Source organism: Coregonus clupeaformis, chromosome 23, assembly GCF_020615455.1.
Source record: "Coregonus clupeaformis isolate EN_2021a chromosome 23, ASM2061545v1, whole genome shotgun sequence".
Lineage (NCBI taxonomy): Eukaryota > Metazoa > Chordata > Actinopteri > Salmoniformes > Salmonidae > Coregonus > Coregonus clupeaformis.
This window is the reverse complement of record NC_059214.1, coordinates 27,482,644-27,505,742: the sequence shown is the minus strand read 5'-3', so window position 1 is coordinate 27,505,742 and position 23,099 is coordinate 27,482,644. Positions and strand designations below refer to the sequence as shown.

Here is a 23,099-nt window from a genome sequence, read left to right as displayed (position 1 = left end):
ACGCATGCAATTACGCACACGCAGAACACACACACACACACACACACACACACACACACACACACACACACACACACACACACACATAGCTTTCCTCTCAGAGGAGGAAAGGACCTATTTCCTCTCAGCTGGAGAGCATTATGTCTGAGAGGACTGAGAGGGCTGGAGCAGCTACACACAGGGCCTCTTCTAGAATGGTTGTGTCCCAAATGGCACCCTATTCCATATATACAGTAGTGCACCCAATGGGCCCTGGGCTCTGGTCAAAAGTAGCGCACTATATAGGGAATAGGGTGCCATTTGGAACGCAACTGACCTCAGTCTATAGTGTTCACCACTCTAATCTTTTCAAATGGGTCATGTATATGTGCTGAAATGTATTTCTGTCTTTGCGTTTGTTTCTGTTCAATGGTGATGAAACTGTCGCAAAAGTTTTGAAAGTTTAGATATCCTACAGTATATTGGGTTTTACTTGGTTTAAATGTGTGCAAAAGTAGCAGAGATATTTCGGTGACTCTTGTGATCTATAACCTTGCCTGAGACCGGAAGACTTGCATTAGCTCCTCTAGCGAATGCCTAGGCTTGAACTCAACAAGCAGTTTTGGGTTCCATATTAACTCTGGGTCTTTACCTCCACTGGGCCTGTTGAGACTTATTTTTCATTAAATCTTTATTTACCAGGAAGTCTTATTGAGGTCCCATTGAGGTTCAGGGATAGAATTGATGAAAAGAGACACATATCTCTGGTTCTCTGGTTCTTAAAGGGGTCTTTTCTCACCTTAGGGGCCCCATGTGAACAGAGACAGAGCTGCACTGTGTTTAACTTAAAGGTGACAAACAGGTTCATTGTTAGCAGATCTCTCCTGGCAGTTGCCTTTCTTTAGCCTGTATTATCCTCTCCTCTCATGCTGTGAAGAGTGCCATAAGCTGCTGAGAGGATCTATCTAGTCGTGCTAGCTCTCTCTGTCACAGCCTATATACCCTCTATACTGAGCGTAGGAGAGAGCTGCATAATCTCACACACACAGTGGAGGAGGAGAAGGACATGGAGGACTCTGTGGTTTACTGTATTTTCCTTTGGGTGGGTTTAGGCATGGAGATGTGGTGTTGTGACAAAGAATAAGCAAGGTTTCTTTATTTAATCTTTATTTAACCAGGAAGTCCCATTGAGATCAACATACCTCTTTCCCTTAAAGGAGGTTTTGGCAAAGAGCAAGCTAGAGGGATGTACTGTATGAAGCTCACATAGATACTGTCTCCCATGAGATATGAAGGAGGATGGGACTTTTATTTGGGGGAGGTGTTGGGCAGACTATCTGCTCAAAGATCTGAATCGATCTGTTCAAAGATTAGAACAGTTGGCTGATTTGTTGTAGGTTGCAGGGAAATCCAATCACTTTCCAATGTGGTAGTTCTCTACCAATGTACAGTAGGTGGCAAGACAATGACAAAAAGACATTGCCAGGGCTGTCTTTCACTGTAACTGGTTATGTACTTGGTCAGCCCTGTACTCACCTGTGTCTCCCCTCACACCCACTCATTCATTGGCAACGTGAGTCACTCCAACTGCGAGGCAATATGTTTCAATCCCAGTGTCCAAGTGTGAGTGTACTGGCTGCAGTCACCTCACAGAAGGGAACTAAACAGACTGGGTCCAGGCCCTTTCATCGGCAGCACAATATATATATATATATATATATATATATATATATATATACAGTGGGGGAAAAAAGTATTTAGTCAGCCACCAATTGTGCAAGTTCTCCCACTTAAAAAGATGAGAGAGGCCTGTAATTTTCATCATAGGTACACGTCAACTATGACAGACAAAATGGGTAAAAAAAATCCAGAAAATCACATTGTAGGATTTTTAATGAATTTATTTGCAAATTATGGTGGAAAATAAGTATTTGGTAAATAACAAAAGTTTGTCAATACTTTGTTATATACCCTTTGTTGGCAATGACACAGGTCAAACGTTTTCTGTAAGTCTTCACAAGGTTTTCACACACTTTTGCTGGTATTTTGGCCCATTCCTCCATGCAGATCTCCTCTAGAGCAGTGATGTTTTGGGGCTGTCGCTGGGCAACACGGACTTTCAACTCCCTCCAAAGATTTTCTATGGGGTTGAGATCTGGAGACTGGCTAGGCCACTCCAGGACCTTGAAATGCTTCTTACGAAGCCACTCCTTCGTTGCCCGGGCGGTGTGTTTGGGATCATTGTCATGCTGAAAGACCCAGCCACGTTTCATCTTCAATGCCCTTGCTGATGGAAGGAGGTTTTCACTCAAAATCTCACGATACATGGCCCCATTCATTCTTTCCTTTACACGGATCAGTCGTCCTGGTCCCTTTGCAGAAAAACAGCCCCAAAGCATGATGTTTCCACCCCCATGCTTCACAGTAGGTATGGTGTTCTTTGGATGCAACTCAGCATTCTTTGTCCTCCAAACACGACGAGTTGAGTTTTTACCAAAAAGTTATATTTTGGTTTCATCTGACCATGTGACATTCTCCCAATCCTCTTCTGGATCATCCAAATGCACTCTAGCAAACTTCAGACGGGCCTGGACATGTACTGGCTTAAGCAGGGGGACACGTCTGGCACTGCAGGATTTGAGTCCCTGGCGGCGTAGTGTGTTACTGATGGTAGGCTTTGTTACTTTGGTCCCAGCTCTCTGCAGGTCATTCACTAGGTCCCCCCGTGTGGTTCTGGGATTTTTGCTCACCGTTCTTGTGATCATTTTGACCCCACGGGGTGAGATCTTGCGTGGAGCCCCAGATCGAGGGAGATTATCAGTGGTCTTGTATGTCTTCCATTTCCTAATAATTGCTCCCACAGTTGATTTCTTCAAACCAAGCTGCTTACCTATTGCAGATTCAGTCTTCCCAGCCTGGTGCAGGTCTACAATTTTGTTTCTGGTGTCCTTTGACAGCTCTTTGGTCTTGGCCATAGTGGAGTTTGGAGTGTGACTGTTTGAGGTTGTGGACAGGTGTCTTTTATACTGATAGCAAGTTCAAACAGGTGCCATTAATACAGGTAACGAGTGGAGGACAGAGGAGCCTCTTAAAGAAGAAGTTACAGGTCTGTGAGAGCCAGAAATCTTTGTAGGTGACCAAATACTTATTTTCCACCATAATTTGCAAATAATTTCATAAAAAATCCTACAATGTGATTTTCTGGAGAAAAAACATCTCAATTTGTCTGTCATAGTTGACGTGTACCTATGATGAAAATTACAGGCCTCTCTCATCTTTTTAAGTGGGAGAACTTGCACAATTGGTGGCTGACTAAATACTTTTTTCCCCCACTGTGTAAATATATATATATATATATATATAGAGAGAGAGAGAGAGAGAGAGAGAGAGAGAGAGAGAGAGAGAGAGAGAGAGAGAGAGAGAGAGAGAGAGAGAGAGAGAGAGAGAGAGAGAGATAGAGATAGATAGAGAGGATTACCTGGCGCCATGCTACCTCCATCTTCAAGCACTCTACCTCAATATTCATCACTCTCTCTCTTTCTCTCTCTCTCCTGCTTTCTCTCCCTCCCTTTCTGTCCCCTCCTCTAAAAGAGCAGCAGTAGAGAAACATCCCTCTTGTGTGTGACAGATACTTGGCGCCCGTCTGACTCAGAGTCCTTGACGTCAGCGTCAGGCTGGTGATGGTCTGGACTGGAGCAGCTGTTGTGACAGCAGCCGGTCACAGCAGAGGTCTCAGTGCCACACCGCCATGCCACAGGGACAGGGGACTATAGGTTAATGAAGCTAGTGACCCACCATGGACGCCCAGTTGCCTGCTGATTGCACCTTTGAATGTACCTCTGACTCTCCCCCAGCCATTCACTACCTAAACCCTGACATGTTTTTATCCAGAGGGGCGAAGCTGTAGCCCACTGCACCTCTGCATCCCCCAGCTATTCAGTCACCCAAACCCCTGCTGATCCACCATGGATGCCCAGTTTCCCACTGACTACACCTCTGACTGCCACTTCCCCAGTCAGTCACCCAATTCCCTGCGGATCCATCATGGACCCCCAGTCGCCTACTAACTGCACCTTTACATCCCCCCAAGACATTCCCTACCCAAAACTCTGACTGCCACATTATCATCCAGAGGGACAAAGGAAACTAAGTACCTGATCCACCATGGCGGCTCAGTTGCCTACTGACAGAAAACATGCAGCTCCCAACCAATCAGTCACCCAAACCCCTGCTGACCCACCATGAACTCCCAGTTGTCCAGTCGCCTGCTGACTGCACCTCTGCAGCTCTCAGACTTTCCCTACTCAGCCAAACCCCGGCTGCCACGTTTTCATCCAGAGGTAGAAAGGAAGGTTAGTCCCTGGCTGTACCCACTCCTACACTTTGTTCAGGGTGCTGAGTCACAATGTCTGAACACAGCAATCAAAGGAAATCATGTTGTCCGGTAGCCACATGAAACAAAAAAAAACATGTTCATTTTTGATGAGGGGAAGGGAGGGGAGGAGGAGGAGGTCTGTATGTGTGCGTGCGTGCAAGAGACTGCTCCCCAGTAATCCACGGAGGTATAGCTGGGCTTCTGGGGCGACATTCTGCGAGCCTGTTTGCATTAGCTAAGGAAGGCAGGCATCTCTCTGTAGGTGTGTGTGTGATTTAAATAGGAAGCCTGCTGGATCAAAGAGTCCAGTGTTCTCTTGGCCGTAGCGTTTCCGCCTGCCTGGTTATCATAATTGCCTTAACTCTGAGTACATGCTGATTCCGTTAGGCCTTGTCTCCCCACATTACAGTTAGGAGACTGAACCCTAGTCTGGCTGTCTGCTTGCTTTTTCTTCTCAACCCTTTACAATGAAAGTGTTGAAAATATTGATGTGGCTCTTTTTTGGGTGGACAGGAAAAACAGAATGTTGTTTGTCATTGACAACTTAATCCACAAAATATCTTTCACCTTAGCACATTACTTCTGAATTGACCTTTTGAGTGGAGTCATGAGTGCATTCAGCAGCATGGTCCATGGCAAATTGTCTTCACAATACAACAAACATAGGCTAATTCTGTTCAGGGAAACACAGGGTATAATGCCATGTCATCTTGTAACTGTACATCAAACATAGTGATCATAAACGTTGACACTGTACACTGAGTGTACAAAACAATAAGATCTTTCCATGACAGACTGACCAGGTGAATCCAGGTGAAAGCTATGATCTCTTATTGATTTCACCTGTTAAATCCACTTCAATCAAATCAAATTGTATTTGGCACATGCGCCAAGTGTAGACCTTACAGTGAAATGCTTACTTACAAGCCCTTAACCAACAATGCAGTTTTAAGAAATATAAGTGTTAAGTAAAAAACAGATAAGTAAAACAAATAATTAAAGAGCAGCAGTAAAATAACAGTAGCGAGGCTATGTACAGGGGGTACTGGTACAGAGTCAATGTGCGGGGGAACAGGTTAGTCGAGGTAATCAGTGTAGATGAAGGGGAGGAGTCAGGTTAAAGAAGGATATTTAAGCCTTGAGACAATTGAGACATGGATTGTGTATGTGTGCCATTCAGAGGGTGAATAGGCAAGACAAAATATTTAAGTGTCTTTGAACTGGTAGGGTAGTAGGTGCCAGGCGCACCGGTTTGTGTCAAGAACCGCAATGCTGCTGGGTTTTTTGCTGAACAGTTTCCCATGTGTATCAAGAATGGCCCACCAACCAACGGACATCCAGCCAACTTGACACAACTGTGGAAAGCATTGGAGTCAACATGGGCCAACATCCCTGTGGAACACTTTTGACATCTTGTAGAGTCCATGCCCCGACGAAATTAGGCTGTGATATGTGGTTGTCTAGCTATCTTAAGATTAATGCAGTAATTGTAAGTCCCTCTGGATAAAATGTAAATCTAAAATGTCTATCATCTGGGCTCATATTCATAACGCGTATCAGAGTAGGAGTGCTGATCTGGGATCAGTTTTGCCTTTTAGATCATAATGAATAAGACTAGGTGATTTTATCCTAGATGAGGTACTCTGAGACACTTTATGAATATGGGGCCTGGAATTTCTTTATATATTGCCAGCTGCTAATCTACTTCCAAGTATTCCCCTCACACACATCCCTACAAGGCCGTCTGTTTCCTCCTCCTATGTCTCCCTTATCCCTCCATCCAACAGTCTTCTGGTTAAAATTGTATACATGTTGGGATTTATTTAAAGATACGTCCCCAAAGGATAGAGGGTACCAGACACACGTCACGGAACACCTCAAGGTCACTTATGATGGTGTGTGTGTGTGTGTATGTGTATACACCTCAGTCACTGATGATGGATACTCCAATTAGGATCCAGCTGTCATGCAGCTTGTAGCTCCGGCCCATAAACCCATCCATCCTCATCAACACTACAGCCCAGTAATATGTAGAAGATAAGTAACAGCCAATATGATAGCATTTATGCTAAATGAGCCACTTGAAAGTGCAGCCCATTTTTCATAATCCAGGGTTTTCAGTTAAGACACATACTGTAGCTAAGGGAGTGCCAAGGAGACAGAGACACAGGAGACTTGCATGCTTGCCAAGGATGGAGGGAAGCAAAGCATTCTTTTCATAGAAAATAAGGGGGGGAAAACTACCGATATCATAAAAGAAACACAACACAGAGATGTGAAGAGTGGCAGTTGGAATGGAACACAAATTATGGGGTATAAAAATGTCACCTGGACAGACAGGGAGGCCTATTTTCTACCAGCCAGCCGTTTGGTCTCAAAGTCTATGACAGACAGGAACAACAACTGGGGAATAGAAAGACAGAGAACAAAGCCAAAAAGAAAATCACCAAATTGCTTGTCAGAGAATGAAAACTATTGTTTCCAACAGGCTTCTCTGCTCCCAACAGACCTGCTGTCAACAACAAAGACGTGTTTGTGTTGTGTGTGTGTGTTAAACAGGCAAATTGTTGTGTTTTGTTTTCCTGAACAATTGAAACTGTATGCATCATTGCCCTATCTCTCTCTCTGACAAGAAAACATGGTTGCTGTCTTTTTTTCAACTTTCCACTTAGCAGTAAGACGTTACGCTTTCTGCTTCTAAGCTTACTACACTACAGTATAAATACTATTCTTGCTCTCTGCACTGATGCAATGAACTGCAATCCAACTACCCTAAAAGCTAAATACTTGTGTGTTTGACTGAGGACCTCTCTATTCCCATAGAGCAGGAGTTCCCAAACTTCCTTGCTTCATGACCCACCAATTGAAGTGTCTGAGTCGTGACCCACCATAAGGGTTGAGCGGTGGAAAAAACATACACAGACCAAAGAATAAGTAAAAAATATTTGCAGGTTCAAAGCTAAACTGTTGCAGTTTTAAAGCCAATTTCCTGCAATTCTACACATTTTGCCATAGAACTTGAGAGAAAATATTGCAGTTTTTAAGCTAATTTCCTACAATCCTACGCATGTTGACATGGCTAATGCTATGTTCTTATGCTCAAATATAACAAAATCAATGGGGGCCTTTTATTTTGTTTATTTTAAATTCTCAAAGACTATAGGCTATTATTGAAAAATATATAGGTCCATTATATTTTCTACATACTTTCTATCTGGTTTTAGTCATTTAAGTTTACACTGAAAGCGTTTTTCTATCCCTAAAATGTATTCCTAAAAACATTTGGGCAATGTCATCCCGCAACCCACCTGGACACCTGCCACGAGCCACAGTTTGGGAACCACTGCCACAGAGGACAGTGTGAGAACTAACATTAGAGTACTATTACATTCCAGTTCACCCCCTGGGTCATGAGCACTGTGTATTGCGTGTTCTGATCCAGGCTGAGGCACACCCAAACAAATGCTTATCCAAACCACGAGTCATGATGCAATGCTGTGCTGCACCATAGCCTGGTCCCAGATCTGTTTGTGCTGTCTTGCTAACTCGTATGGTCTTTGTCACAAGAAGTTGGCAAGACAGCACAAACAGATCTGGGACATATAGCTTCTTAGTAGCTGTTCTCTCTTGTCTTTGAGAACATCTTGCACTCTGTGCTTTACTCAACTCCAACACCTGACAGAAGAGGGGTTAGGAGAGAGATCAATCAGACAAACACATGCCTATGGGTCAGAGAACAAATCTCTCCATCGAGGAGAGAGAAACAAGAGCGAGAGAGAAAGAGAGAATCTCTGCAACTAAAATCAATCATAGCATCTAGTGTATCCAGAGAGCCAGTGAGTCAGAATGAGCCGGAGCAGGCCACCTCACATTGCATGCATGGGGACCCCAGAGTCCAATACTCAGCCCTGATGATAGCCTACAAATGACTTCATGCACAGCTGGGAGAGGGTCTTGTGTGTGAGTGTGTGTGTGTGTGCACATATATGTGTGTATATGCAACGCAGTGTGTGTGTGTGTGTCTTCTAGAGGGAATAGGCGTCTTCATGGACTTTACACTAGTGTGGTCATATATGTTGATCTTGATTTGTTTAATTAACTGGAAATGGGGAAATGAGAGCTTACATTTCCTGGAAGAAAAGAAGGTGAAATGTCCTGCAGTTTTTTGTACTTTTACGCTTGGTCTACAGTTGTATTCATTGTGAAATGGAAAATGAAGGGGAGGATAAGAGTGGATGATGGAGGAGAAGAGAAGTGTGGATGATAGAGGAGAAGAGAAGAGTGGATGATAGAGGAGAAGAGAAGAGTGGATGATGGAGGAGAAGAGAAGAGTGGATGATAGAGGAGAAGAGAAGAGTGGATGATGGAGGAGAAGAGAAGAGTGGATGATAGAGGAGAAGAGAAGAGTGGATGATGGAGGAGAAGAGAAGAGTGGATGATAGAGGAGAAGAGAAGAGTGGATGATAGAGGAGAAGAGAAGAGTGGATGATGGAGGAGAAGAGAAGAGTGGATGATGGAGGAGAAGAGAAGTGTGGATGATAGAGGAGAAGAGAAGAGTGGATAAACGGTATTTCAAAATGTATTTTTAATAAGGTGCTTAAAATCTCACATACATTTGTTTTTGTTTTCACAGGACAAGAACATCTATACCCCCAACCCGGGAACACATGATAAGCAGTGTAATAGAACGAGTTTCACTACTGTCCACATACATATACAGACTACCTCATTGTCACAGACTGGGTGGAGAGGACAGAATGCACAGATCACAGGTAATTAAGGCAACATGTCACAAGGTATTGAAGGTAAAGAGCATAAAGATAAAGTGTTCCATCACTGGGTCGTTCCACGAAAAGAGTGCCTTTGGCGTCCCGTTGATATTTTAAGTAGAAATTGTGCACCAATATCGAATTATATTAAATGAAGTGCCCTTTAACATAGACAACATGGAGCATTGAATCAATCTGAATGAATAAATAAATAAATAAAGACTGGATTAAGTGCCAAAATTCAGCATTTTGACAAGTCCCTCCGTGCACCCTCTGTGACTTCTAGGAAGATTTTAACCCACTTAACCCCAAAAGGTTCTCACCATCATTGTAAAGCCCTAGTTATTTTATCTAATAGCCAAATCATAGTGTAAAAGCAGGTGAGATGGTTCGACTCTGAGCAGGTCAAGCATAACATGTCAACCCTGTTACCCATAGATAGACAGGCTAGAAATGTGTTAACAATGTTTAAAAAAAAAGTATGCATTCAATTGCCACTCCCTGTTTTGCACACAACAAGCTTCCATTCCCCCTGGCTGATTTAAGATGAACTCGTCAACCCTGCTACGGTCAACCCAGTTACGGTCAACCCTGTTACTTTATTTGGCACTTACTATAGTATTTTTTTTATTTACCCTCTTGAGATGGGAAAATTTGTTTTTATGAAGCTGAACATGTGCTCTGACAGAATGTTCAAATCAGGTGAAATTCATGTTATTGTTTTACACCAAGTTACAGTTCTCAAAAGGCACCGAATTGGTGGAACGACCCCACTAGGTAAAGAGAAAAACCCTTTCTGTACAGGGAGAGTAAAACATGTTTTACAAGGACAAAGGAAAAGCCAAGCGCCATTCAGTACATACATACTGTATATAGTATCCCCCAGGGAAAACATATTTTTTCTGTGGTTGGCTGTGGCACAGCCGAGTTATGGGAGTTGGTGAGTGGTTTTGGGGATTAGCCCCACTTGTACAGGGGCAGGGGGTATGCCACTCATGTTGAAAAGTCAGTTCCCAGTTACAGTCCCTTGTAGAGAAGTGCCTTACAGGACCGGTCACTCCCCAATCTGAGCAGAGGTGGTTCCTTCCCGTTCCCCTCTTTTTCCTGTTGGACGTCAGTTGGACATCAGTTCAATATCTGTGTTTTTTCTCTGTGGGAAGGTAAGCATCCCCTCCAAGTCCATCCCTGACCGTCCAGGCAAGGGAAGGCGCTGCTTACCGAACCACTACCTGCCTCTTGTTGTCTGTGTCCTCAGCACAGTGACTCCTGCTGGTGAACGTTGTGCATTAAATGTAGAGCAGCATCCTGGTCAAGTGACTTAATAGTTTGTGGTTTCCATACAGAATCAACCACAGTCTCAGCTGTGCAACAGCGGTATTCACATATTTCATTACAGAGTCTTTGTATTTGTCTCTGTATCAACTGTGTTAGTGTTCTTATCCCTCAATAAATAAATATCTGTTATAATAATGTAGAAATATTTAATGTTAAAACTTACTTCCTACTTCCTTATTCTGAACTGCTCATTAAAACGGATTGTGTGGTAACACCATGAGACTCACGCAGTAGAGCCTCGACACACACAGAGACGAGAGTTAAAAGCGCTGACTTTGCATGCCGAGAGAGACACACTCTGGCGTGCACCAGGGTGGTGTCCAATCATAGCTCACGACACTGGCAGGCACCAGCGCGGCTTCCAATCAATTAAATCCCTTAGGGAGAAAAAATGTCTTGCATAATAAGTCTTGAGAGAGGGAGATAAAGTAAAAAAAGGTGACCACATGTCACTATTAAAAGACGCGTAATATCACAGGTCATTTACAGAACAGCTTAGTTTGACAGTTTTACCCCCCTGCAATTCATAACCAGCAGACTAAAATGCTATGCGGTCCCTTGTTAGCACAGACTGGCACGGTGGGGCCTGCTGATCGGCTGCTAGAGCTACTCAGCCAATCAGGCTTCTCTTTCCTCATGAAGATCAGAGGATAGCCAGGCCACAGGGAAACCACCTGCCACAGAGTGCATCTTTAGACAACAACAGTCCCTCATCATGCCATGACCAGGTTCAACTGTAGTTTACATTATAAAAAAAGACAAGCCGATGCTGCATCAGAGGACCAACAGGCCAAACCGACACTTATAAAGAGTTAACATTAATGACTCTGTCTGAGGCCCTTGTCTGGCGCTTCTCATTGGCTACAAGGAAATCACAATGAATCACCGACCACCGTCATATTACATGTTTACAACTACAGTTATACTGAATAAAACGTAAAAGAGCGCAATGTTGGGCTTCCTATATCTCTTTTTTCTTCCTCTTCTTCTTTGTGCAGTGTGTTTTTTTCAAATGTTCCAGTCTTTGTTCTCCTCCTTGTTCCAGTCTTTTTGTGTGTTGTCTGTCAGACTGAGACAAAGACGTCTAGGTAGAGGCGGTCGTAGGATTCCCTGAAGAAGAGGATGAGCACAAGGCTGAAGGCACAGGAGCCCGTCAGACACCAGTTCAGCCACGACAACTCTGAGGAGAGATGGAAAAGGCTCATTAGATGTAGGTAACTCATCATTGAAGGTTACTCATTACATCTGTACCTCTATGCTCACTGCAGGCAAGTCATCATCGGTACACTACTGTACATCAACATCACAATGACCTTTATAACTGATGTCAAGAATAACCAATCACATAGATAAAGTATTGACTTCATGACTGTGTATAAACCGAACTGATGACATGCAGTAGTAGTAGTATAATGTGTTCTAATAGTATAATGTGTGGAAGTTATTCATGTCCGTTAACTCAAAACAAGCCCTAATCACGCAATGTATAGCCTAGAGGGTGAAATCGTTCAGAAATTGGCTGAACTTGGTGTCATGCATCTAAATAATGTAAGTAATGGCCTGTTTTCCCCTTCAGCGTTGAACTAAACTTGAACCTCTACGTTTTTATTTTCCCTCCTGTTTTGCTGTTCAAGCTCCAGTGGCCCTAGCTAAAAAGCTCAGCAGTCATGTAATGAAGAGGTAATGGAAGGCCATGTGGAGAGTGGGACTAATTGGTGTGAGCCATGGTTCTATTTCCACCTATACACATCAACTCCCACACACACAAACACGCACACGTAGAGCAACATACACCTTGACGCACACATTACTTCCTGTTACTGCCCCAGGAAGAAATCGATAGGTCTCCTTTCAGCTGCACATCACTAGGCATGCCCTCTCAACATGATGCAGAGGTGTGCGTGGGGGGAGAGAGAGAACGAGAGAGAAAGAGACAGAATACAGAGAAAGAGAAAGACAGTCACTAGAGAGAGAGTGTGAGAGAGAAACAGAGAGACAGAAAGAGAGAGAGAGAGAGAGAGAGAGACTAAAAGAGAGAGAGAAACTGAGCGGGGTGCCCAGCACCCCTACCACTAAAACAGGAACCATACGGCCTGATAAGGTAGAAGATGACAGCCCTTTAGCAGCTGGCAGGGCCCTGATAAAGAACCAGCAGGAACCAGCAGGACTAAATATAGAGAAATGAGGTCAAAACACACCGAACTGAGTGGAGCATGCATCTTAATTCCCCCTGCAGAGCATTTCAATTTCAGTTGCCCGGTCCTATAATGCAGTTGATCAATTGCCCCTGAAGTGAGCGGCTCAATCGATGGGTGAGAAGTGAGACTCCGGCTAGGTCAGCCATTTGGCCTGTTTGGGTAAATTATATGATTTGGCCCTCTGGCACATCTCAGAGTGAGTCAGCCAGGATAGATCCACCTCTCCACCAGGGTAAGGTGAAGCAGACAAGGGTGCATTGCCTTTTTGGCTTATTCTTTCACTTATTGTTGCTGCCTATACCTACAACGGGGTACACAGAGAACATTCATAGTATCCAGAGGGGAAGGGGACATAAGGGTGAGATAGAGAGTATACTTTTTCTTGCTTATCCTTTCATTGGTGTCTCCACTAGCGTACTAAAGAACATCAGAACCTATTCCTGAAGCCAGAGAGAGAGAACATCTATTGGTCCAGAGCACAGAGAGTGAGAACATCTGTGGGTATTTTTATTTGCCAAGGCAGCAGCTACTCTTCCTGGGGTCCAGCAAAATTAAGGCAGTTATACATTTAAAAAAACATTACAATACATCCGTAACAGATTGCACAACACATTAAAGTGTGTGCCCTCAGGCCCCTACTCCACTACCACATATCTACAACACAAAATCCATGTGCACGTGTGTGTATAGAGCGTATGTTATCATGTGTGTGTATACATGTGTCTGTGCCTATGTTTGTGTTGCTTCACAGTCCCTGCTGTTCCATAAAGTGTATTTTTATCTGTTTTTTTAAATCTGATTCTACTGCTTACATCAGTTACCTGATGTGGAATAGAGTTCCATGTAGTCATGACTCTATGTAGTACTGTGTGCCTCCCATAGTCTGTTCTGGACTTGGGGACTGTTGAAGAGACCTCTGGTGGCATGTCTTGTGGGGTATGCATGGGTGTCTGAGCTGTGTGCCAGTCGTTCAAACAGACATGTGCTTTCAACATGTCAACACCTCTCACAAACACAAGCAGTGATGAAGTCAATCTCTCCTCCACTTTGAGCCAGGAGAGATTGACATTCATATTATTAATGTTTGCTCTCTGTGTACATCCAAGGGCCAGTCGTGCTGTCCTGTGTTGAGCAAATTGCAATTTTCCTAAGTCCCTCTTTGTGGCACCTGACCACACGACTGAACAGTAGTCCAGGTGCGATAAAACTAGAGCCTGTAGGACCTGCCTTGCTGATAGTGCTGTTAAGAAGGTAGAGCAGCGCTTTATTATGGACAGACTTCTCCCCATCTTAGCTACTGTTGTATCAATATGTTTTGACCATGACAGTTTACAATCCAGGGTTACTCCAAGCAGTTTAGTCACCTCAACTTGCTCAATCTCCAAATTATTTATTACAAGATTTAATCGAGGTTTGGAGTTTAGTGAATGATTTGTTCCAAATACAATACTTTTAGTTTTAGAAATATTTAGGACTAACTTATTCCTTGCCACCCACTCTGAAACTAACTGCAACTCTTTGTTAAGTGTTGCAGTCATTTCAGTCGCTGTAGTAGCTGACATGTATAGTGTTGAGTCATCCGCATACATAGACATTCTGGCTTTATTCAAAGCCAGTGGCATGTCATTAGTAAAGATTGAAATAAGTAATGGGCCTAGACAGCTGCCCTGGGGAATTCCTGATTCTACCTGGATTATGTTGGAGAGGCTTCCATTAAAGAACACCCTCTGTGTTCTGTTAGACAGGTAACTCTGTATCCACAATATAGCAGGTGGAGTGAAGCCATAACACATACGTTTTTCCAGCAGCAGACTATGATCGATAATGTCAAAAGCCGCACTGAAGTCTAACAAAACAGGCCCCACAATCTTTTTATCATCAATTTCTCTCAGCCAATCATCAGTCATTTGTGTAAGTGCTGTGCTTGTTGAATGTCCTTCTCTATAAGCATGGACAGAGAGCGAGAACATATGTGGGTCCAGAGCACAGTGGACAGAGAGCGAGAACATCTGTGGGTCCAGTGCACAGTGGACAGAGAGCGAGAACATCTGTGGGTCCAGTGCACAGTGGACAGAGAGCGAGAACATCTGTGGGTCCAGAGCACAGTGGACAGAAAGAGAGAACATCTGTGGATCCAGAGCACAGTGGACAGAGAGAACATATGTGGGTCCAGAGCACAGTGGAAGATGAAAGAAGAAGTGAAAAGGATGTTTCATCCTGCAGTAGCACCGTCATTAATCAGGTTAGCTCAGTAACCTGTTGCCTGGTGGTGTGGCAGTGGTGTGGAAGCAGGTTAATGGAGTTGTGTTTCTCTGACCGCTCTGTCTCCACAGCCCGCCTGCCCCAGAATCACCCATTTAGATAGGAGACTAAGAGAACAGAAGGGAGGAGAGATATGTGAATGGGTGTGGAGTCTGAATGAATGCTAATGTGTCTATGTATGCCTAACAACATGTATTTTGGCTAAGCAACTCGAGCGGTCATGGTCCCACTGACATCATCAGTGAGGAGTGGCAGGGCTGCAGTGTGTAGAAAGTTGCTTGAACAGCAATACACAGGGGAATAGGAGTGGACATAAATCCCTTTCCCTTTCTGTACATTAATAATGAAAGAGCCTCTGGGGAGAGATACGCTGATGCAATTCCTCACAGGCTATCATAGCTTCAGTAGCTCAGTGATAATCCCCAACTGACAGTTAGAAAGGACAATTTAAATTATGTTTTCACTTCTTCCTCTGGCTATCACCCTGGGGCACCACACACACACACAGACACGCAGACACACAGGGGCTTGGTGGATGAACGCTGGATCAGGAGCCAAAGCCACTTATCATACCGCAATCATTCCTAATTGTGGCCGATGATGCTGCGTTTAAAATGGACGTAGCGTTTGAGAGCTGGTTAAATGTCTTCTCATTCTAACTTTACAGAGCTGTTTTTTAGGGGAATGGAGCTGGCTGATTGGCTGACATTAGCCAGAAATAAATTACATGAAATCATAAAATGTTCAATGAAACAAAATTTGAATAATGATTTTCTATTACTGTCAGAATATTCAGACCGGGTGGGTAGACATTAAGACTGTTCCGTCATTTTAATATGACTGTGTGTATTTCTAATAGGACGTGTTTGATTATAGTGTCAACTGTTCCCACAATGATTATTCAAAAACATCCCAGAAATAAAAGTGCAACTGCATAACAAAAGGCTTGTTATGGATCAACATGGAGCTACAGTCTCCGATGCCTCCATAACATTCACAAAAGGTTACAAATTCCAGATATGCCAAAGAACATGTGATTAATCTCATAGTTTTGTATTTCAGACAAATACAGCAAAGTTTATGACAAAAACTAAGTTTAAGACAAAAAAGAAAAGTGCCAATTATTTCAGCTCTGTTTCCTTGTAGAAGTCTTGACAACAAACCCAACGATATTGCCGCCAATCCCACACAACCCCTAACTCCTCCACAGACGAGGAATCTTTGACGCTACGCTTCACAATACGGCTCCCTACTTTGTATTCCACCCACCACTCCATAGCTAAATCACACAGAGACGATGAAATCTAAAGTACCAACAGCTGCATGTATTCATACAGCCAGAATCGTCTCCATTCATGTTTTCAGACAGACTCAGTCCTATATAGGGAAAAGGGTGCCATTTGGGAGGCACCCTTAAATACCCTGCTGGAATAGAAGGAAGTTGGGATCCGCTGAGCAGAGACCCTTGCAACCCTTCAATATTAAAATAGACGTATAAGTTCAAAAAAAAAAAAAGATTGATACTTCAGAATTTGTTCTTTTGGCAGTGAGCAGCGAATGGAAATTTAAAATCAACTGTAACCAAAAAATAAATGAACATCTTTCAGGCTGAGATTGCCAATTTAAAATGTAGGAGGGAGTGGGGTTGATTTTGAAAAGGCAAAGATTTATATGGAATTCTTCCGTTTTTAATTCCACACCACCACATATGCCACATCAATTACTGTATAAGGCTGAAATGAATGAAGGATGAATTAGAGGTAGAAAATAAAATATTGGAGCCCAATCATAAAGTGGAGGCTGCTGAGGGGAGGATGGCTCATAATAATGTCTGGAACGGAGCAAATGGAATGGCATCAAACCATGTGGTTGATGTATTCGATACCATTCCACCTATTCCGCTCCAGCCATTACCATGAGCCCGTCCTCCCCAATTAAGGTGCGACCAACCTCCTGTGCTATCATACTGTCATATTCCTTACAAATCTCTGTTTTGTGGTGGTGGAATGTTATCCTCAGTTCATCCCCATTGATTGATAAACAGGACACAGACAACAGGAACTGGATTTAGTCATAGTCTCCATCCGTTAGTACGTTCGTCACACGCGGTATCTCAGACAGCACTGGCCCGATTTTGACGAAACTTGGGTGAATGACGCGTCTTGCCATAGAGAGCCACCATTTACAAAATGGCATCATTCGTGGGGGGACGACATGTTTACTGTTGCCTTTTAATTAGCTGTCTCAACAACATGTAAACCAATGGTCTCTGCATTCCTATAGGAACATGTACATATCATATTAATTGTTCCTAACACTGATCCCTGAGGAACACCAACTGCTCTACTTTTATAAGGCCGAATTACTGGCAGTCATCAAGAGTGTCCAGTCCTCACAGGAATACCACAAGAGTCAGATACTCAAGATGCCTTGGGCCCGAACTATAGATCTTAGACCAGGCTCAGCTGGGTATAGCCTCTGTCATCACTCAGTCGGAGTATCACTCAGAGCAGAAGAGAGAGAGCGAGAGACCCAGGGGTAACAGAAACCACACTACTGTCTGTGCCAAAGCTCTCTCATCTCAGTTTAATCTTCCTGGGTGTCAGAGGGAGAGAGTGTGGGAATCTGCCAACACTGTTCCCTTCACAGTTCCCATCATATGGGCAGCCTCCAGCCTCCAGCCTCCAGCACACAGACAGACCCCTCTGTACACATCCACCAAGCTGTCATCCACCACCACCACCGACTTGAAGAGGAAAATGTATACTTTGAGGCCTGTGTCCGTTTGCTGATCCTATAGTACAGACATCTCCATCTGACACAGCCTGGCTGTTGACAGTCGACACTGTGTCTACCTCCCAAATAACACCCTATTCCCTATTACCTTGCACTACTTTGGGGGACCAGCCAGACTATCCACCACCTGTACTCTGGGGGACCAGCCAGACTATCCACCACCTGTACTCTGGGGGACCAGCCAGACTTATCCACCTCCTGTACTCTGGGGGACCAGCCAGACTATCCACCACCTGTACTCTGGGGGACCAGCCAGACTATCCACCACCTGTACTTTGGGGGACCAGCCAGACTATCCACCACCTGTACTCTGGGGGACCAGCCAGACTATCCACCACCTGTACTCTGGGGGACCAGCCAGACTATCCACCACCTGTACTCTGGGGGACCAGCCAGACTATCCACCACCTGTACTCTGGGGGACCAGCCAGACTATCCACCACCTGTACTCTGGGGGACCCAGTGAATCTCATGAATAGTAATGCAGTTCGCAGAAATATGAATATTTTCTATCTATTTACTCAAAAGTGTTTGAGGGGGGAATCCTGTCAAGTTCTCAAAGCATTATTCATCATTCCACCTTAGTGACTTTGTGATTGTCTAACCTTCCAGTTAAGGCTAATCAGACAAAGAAGAGCTCTGCAAACAGAATGGAGCTCAGCAAACAGAGGAGAGAAACAGGGGTTTCTTCCCAAATGGCACCCTAGTCCCTTCATAGCGCACTACTTTTGACCCGGGCCCGGTCAAAAGTAGTGCACTATATAGGAAATAGGGTGCCATTTGGGATGCACACACAGAGAGGAGGCCTAATGCTTTGGGTCCACTGACTTTAATTTCTACAGGCTCCAGACCTGCTCCTGTTCAAACCAGGAAAATGATGGAGAAAGCGAGGTAGAGATAGTCTGTCCTCTGTTTAATACGCTGTGCTTACAAATGATACAGTGGGGAGAAAAAGTATTTAGTCAGCCACCAATTGTGCAAGTTCTCCCACTTAAAAAGATGAAAGAGGCCTGTAATTTTCATCATAGGTACACGTCAACTATGACAGACAAATTGAGGAAAAAAAATCCAGAAAATCACATTGTAGGATTTTTAATGAATTTATTTGCAAATTATGGTGGAAAATAAGTATTTGGTCACCTACAAACAAGCAAGATTTCTGGCTCTCACAGACCTGTAACTTCTTCTTTAAGAGGCTCCTCTGTCCTCCACTCATTACCTGTATTAATGGCACCTGTTTGAACTTGTTGTAAAAGACACCTGTCCACAACCTCAAACAGTCACACTCCAAACTCCACTATGGCCAAGACCAAAGAGCTGTCAAAGGACACCAGAAACAAAATTGTAGACCTGCACCAGGCTGGGAAGACTGAATCTGCAATAGGAAAGCAACTTGGTTTGAAGAAATCAACTGTGGGAGCAATTATTAGGAAATGGAAGACATACAAGACCACTGATAATCTCCCTCGATCTGGGGCTCCACGCAAGATCTCACCCTGTGGGGTCAAAATGATCACAAGAACGGTGAGCAAAAATACCAGAACCACACGGGGGGACCTAGTGAATGACCTGCAGAGAGCTGGGACCAAAGTAACAAAGCCTACCATCAGTAACACACTACGCCGCCAGGGACTCAAATCCTGCAGTGCAAGACGTGTCCCCCTGCTTAAGCCAGTACATGTCCAGGCCCATCTGAAGTTTGCTAGAGTGCATTTGGATGATCCAGAAGAGGATTGGGAGAATGTCATATGGTCAGATGAAACCAAAATATAACTTTTTGGTAAAAACTCAAATCGTCGTGTTTGGAGGACAAAGAATGCTGAGTTGCATCCAAAGAACACCATACCTACTGTGAAGCATGGGGGTGGAAACATCATGCTTTTGGGCTGTTTTTCTGCAAAGGGACCAGGACGACTGATCCGTGTAAAGGAAAGAATGAATGGGGCCATGTATCGTGAGATTTTGAGTGAAAACCTCCTTCCATCAGCAAGGGCATTGAAGATGAAACGTGACTGGGTCTTTCAGCATGACAATGATCCCATACACACCACCCGGGCAACGAAGGAGTGGCTTCGTAAGAAGCATTTCAAGGTCCTGGAGTGGCCTACCCAGTCTCCAGATCTCAACCCCATAGAAAATCTTTGGAGGGAGTTGAAAGTCCGTGTTGCCCAGCGACAGCCCCAAAACATCACTGCTCTAGAGGAGATCTGCATGGAGGAATGGGCCAAAATACCAGCAACAGTGTGTGAAAACCTTGTGAAGACTTACAGAAAACGTTTGACCTGTGTCATTGAGAAACTTTTGTTATTTACCAAATACTTATTTTCCACCATATTTTGCAAATAAATTCATTAAAAATCCTACAATGTGATTTTCTGGATTTTTTTTTCTCATTTTGTCTGTCATAGTTGACGTGTACCTATGATGAAAATTACAGGCCTCTCTCATCTTTTTAAAGTGGGAGAACTTGCACAATTGGTGGCTGACTAAATACTTTTTTTCCCCACTGTATATGAACCTCCGCTAGACCCAGATAATGAATACCAGGCTGTGAGAAATAAAACCGTTTTTCTTAATAAGTCTGGGAAGCTAATTCTTGAATCTATTTCTTAAGATTGAAAATGATCCTCAGTGGATATGGATGGCACATCTGACCTCTTCAACTGGGTTTGAATCTGACCCACGGCTCTAGAGCTCTCTCCTATCTACTTCTATCTCTTTCTATTTTGTGTTGTAGCTGTGCTCTACCTGTCAGTCTTACCTGTGCTGTAGAAGGTGAGGAAGAAGAGGAGGCAGCCGGTGACCAGGTTACCGAGGAAGGTGACCACGCCACAGGTGATGCCCTCGGGCACGGGGTACACGGTCTCGATGAAGAGCTCAAAGAAGATGGGCACACTACTGTTGATGAAGATGCCCACCAGGATACAGGAGGTGTACAGGGTGGCTGAGGGGAAGACAGAGAGGGGCGGGGGGGTAATCAATTAATCAATCAATCAATCATCACATTTTAAAAAGCAGAGGACAGGGAGTCAGGGCTTAATCAATCACATTTGACTTATAAAGCCCATTTTACAACAATAGGTGTCAAAGTATTTTACATATGGCACTTTAACTAGTGTGAAATGACACTAGTCTAGTGTGACCATAAGAACAGTGTCACCCTGAGAAGGCCTCCAGGTTCTCATTGTTACATATCAAAGCTTACTCATAATGTCATTCCAGCTAAGACAATGGTGGTTTAACAGTGGGTGGTGGATTGGGGAAAAAACCACAGGCAATACCCCCTGCTGTGCAGCTAGTGTTTTCATGAGATTGACTACATCTAGTTATTCTCAGGGTACAGAGGGATGTTTCTGTTCAAATGCAAGAGGCAAATTGTGTTGGTAAGTGCCATATGCGGCTGGCCGATTCCCCCAGTGTGTGTGTGTGTTTCTATGTGCGTGCGGGCTCCCGTGTGTGCCTGTGTGTGTGCATGTGTCCCCAATATGCTTGCACGCATGCGTGTGTTTGTGTGTGCGCCCAGTGTCTGTGTGTGTGCCTTGGCCACCACTGATCGAGGTCTCAGATGCTCTGAGGCTGAGCCCAGGTGTGGGTGAGGAGATTAAGCCATCACTGTGGAGCAGAGCATTGCAGCATCCCAAATGGCACCCTATTCCCTATTTAGGGCACTACTTTTGACCAGAGCCCTATGGTAGTGCACTATATAAGGAATAGGGTGTCATTTGGGACAGAGCATGGCTCGGTCTCCTCCGTCTCCTTTATCACTGCAGATTGGGCCAAATCAACTCCTCATTAGCCAGCACCGCTCTAAATCACACTGCTGCCTCAGAGGACCCTGCCTGCTTGCCGCTGTCACAGAGGAACTGAGGCGATGCAACTGCACCGACGACACAGTCATCAAATCCTGAATGAATATCCCCTCTTCCTCTCTTCTCTTCCATCATCCCTTTGTTCAACCACCCCCATCCTGCTCTAATGACAAACTGGTATCAAACACAGACAACCTCTAGTGTCCCACGGTCCCACGGCTGCTCTGTTCCTCCCACTACATATGTCTCAGTCTCTCCCAGGTTGCAGCTAGTTGATCACCAGGGGCTGGTGCTGCTTCATCACAATATTTTAGACTTTTCATTAGATGAAGTATGGCAGTAGAGCCGTGGAGAATGTGTCCAAGGGAAGACCCAAGGCTGTCAGCGAATCACTTTTACATTAATGATAATAGACGTTGTTGAAGAACAAAACCAGTGAAGAAGTTGTGTAAAAAATACAGATTATTATTGATTGAATAAGTGCACATGCTGAGGATTTCAAAAAAGGATAACAAAGAGGTAGAGGCTGCTACCAGAGCTATGTCTAATGCCTCCCACGTACACTACACCAGGTGGATGGGCAATCCTGGAGTCTGTTAGCTTGGCACTGTCAGCCAGAAGCAAAAGGATTTTAAAAAATACTGATGCCAAGCACAAATATTATGATGGATGAGAATGCTAGAGCTGGTGAATGTGAAGTTAAATATGTTTGTTTGTTTCAAGGGAAACTGCTAATGTGCTTCTGCAACTCAGTCCATATCCGCCCTGAGATTGGATGGTTGGGAGTTCGATCCCCGGCCGAGTCATACTCTGCTTGGCCCTGCGATAGACTAGCGTCCTGTCCAGGTGGTGTACTTCTACATCAACCTGCCTCACGCTACAGAAACAGGAGATGTACTTACTTTACTTGGTCCATGCGTCTCTTCCTCAATCTAAAGGACAAGTCTGCTATTGAAGTATCCATTGTGGCCTCTAGGATGCTCTGGGTGTATGCCAGTTGCACTGCATTCATGTAAATGCCCACCTCCCCACATGGAAACTGTGCTCTACTAGGCCTACCTGCAGTGGAGGGTAGGTGTGTGAGCCTAGTCAGGCAGGTGAGTGTGAACCAAGTGGAGGCCAGGGAAGCCCCAGCCATCATCAGGACCAGGATGAGCTTCAGCATGCCCCGGATAGAGTCTGCAAACCTGGGGAGAGACAGAGATGGAGGTAGTAAACCTGGAGCACACAGATAGAAACAATCAAAGGATTGATTGAAACAACAACAAAACATCAACTGAAATGCTTACAACATAGCCTAATTTGGTATGCTTCAAAAATGGCTTAAAGGAAAACTACTAAAAAACTATATTTTGGTATTTTCTTCCATTAGTCCACTGTTGATACAGTCCCAAAATGTTTTGCATGTCAGGAGTCAAGTTTTCAAGATATTGGACTTTCAAGAAGCAATGTGTCACCCGCCACATCATCATGATGATGCAAATCATGGCATGCTTCAAACCACAGCAAAGAGTGTAAACAAGTCTCAGCGTGACTTATGTGCCTCCATGTCACCATCGATTACAGGGAAGCAGTC

The 23,099-nt window shown here is 44.2% G+C and overlaps 1 protein-coding gene across 1 annotated transcript in view; it reads right to left on the bottom strand.

Annotated features, from left to right (window-relative positions):
* Positions 1-8,921: 8,921 nt before the first annotated feature.
* Positions 8,922-23,099, bottom strand: part of LOC121537017 (solute carrier family 49 member 4) — a 59,762-nt gene continuing 45,584 nt past the window's right edge. Inside the window, exons 7-9 of the mRNA XM_041844749.2 lie at positions 22,583-22,710; positions 20,476-20,658; positions 8,922-11,638 (exon numbers count right to left, since the gene is read on the bottom strand). Of these exons, the coding sequence (XP_041700683.1) occupies positions 11,523-11,638; positions 20,476-20,658; positions 22,583-22,710 (427 nt within the window). The 3' untranslated portion in view covers positions 8,922-11,522. The remainder of the gene's footprint in view (positions 11,639-20,475; positions 20,659-22,582; positions 22,711-23,099) is intronic.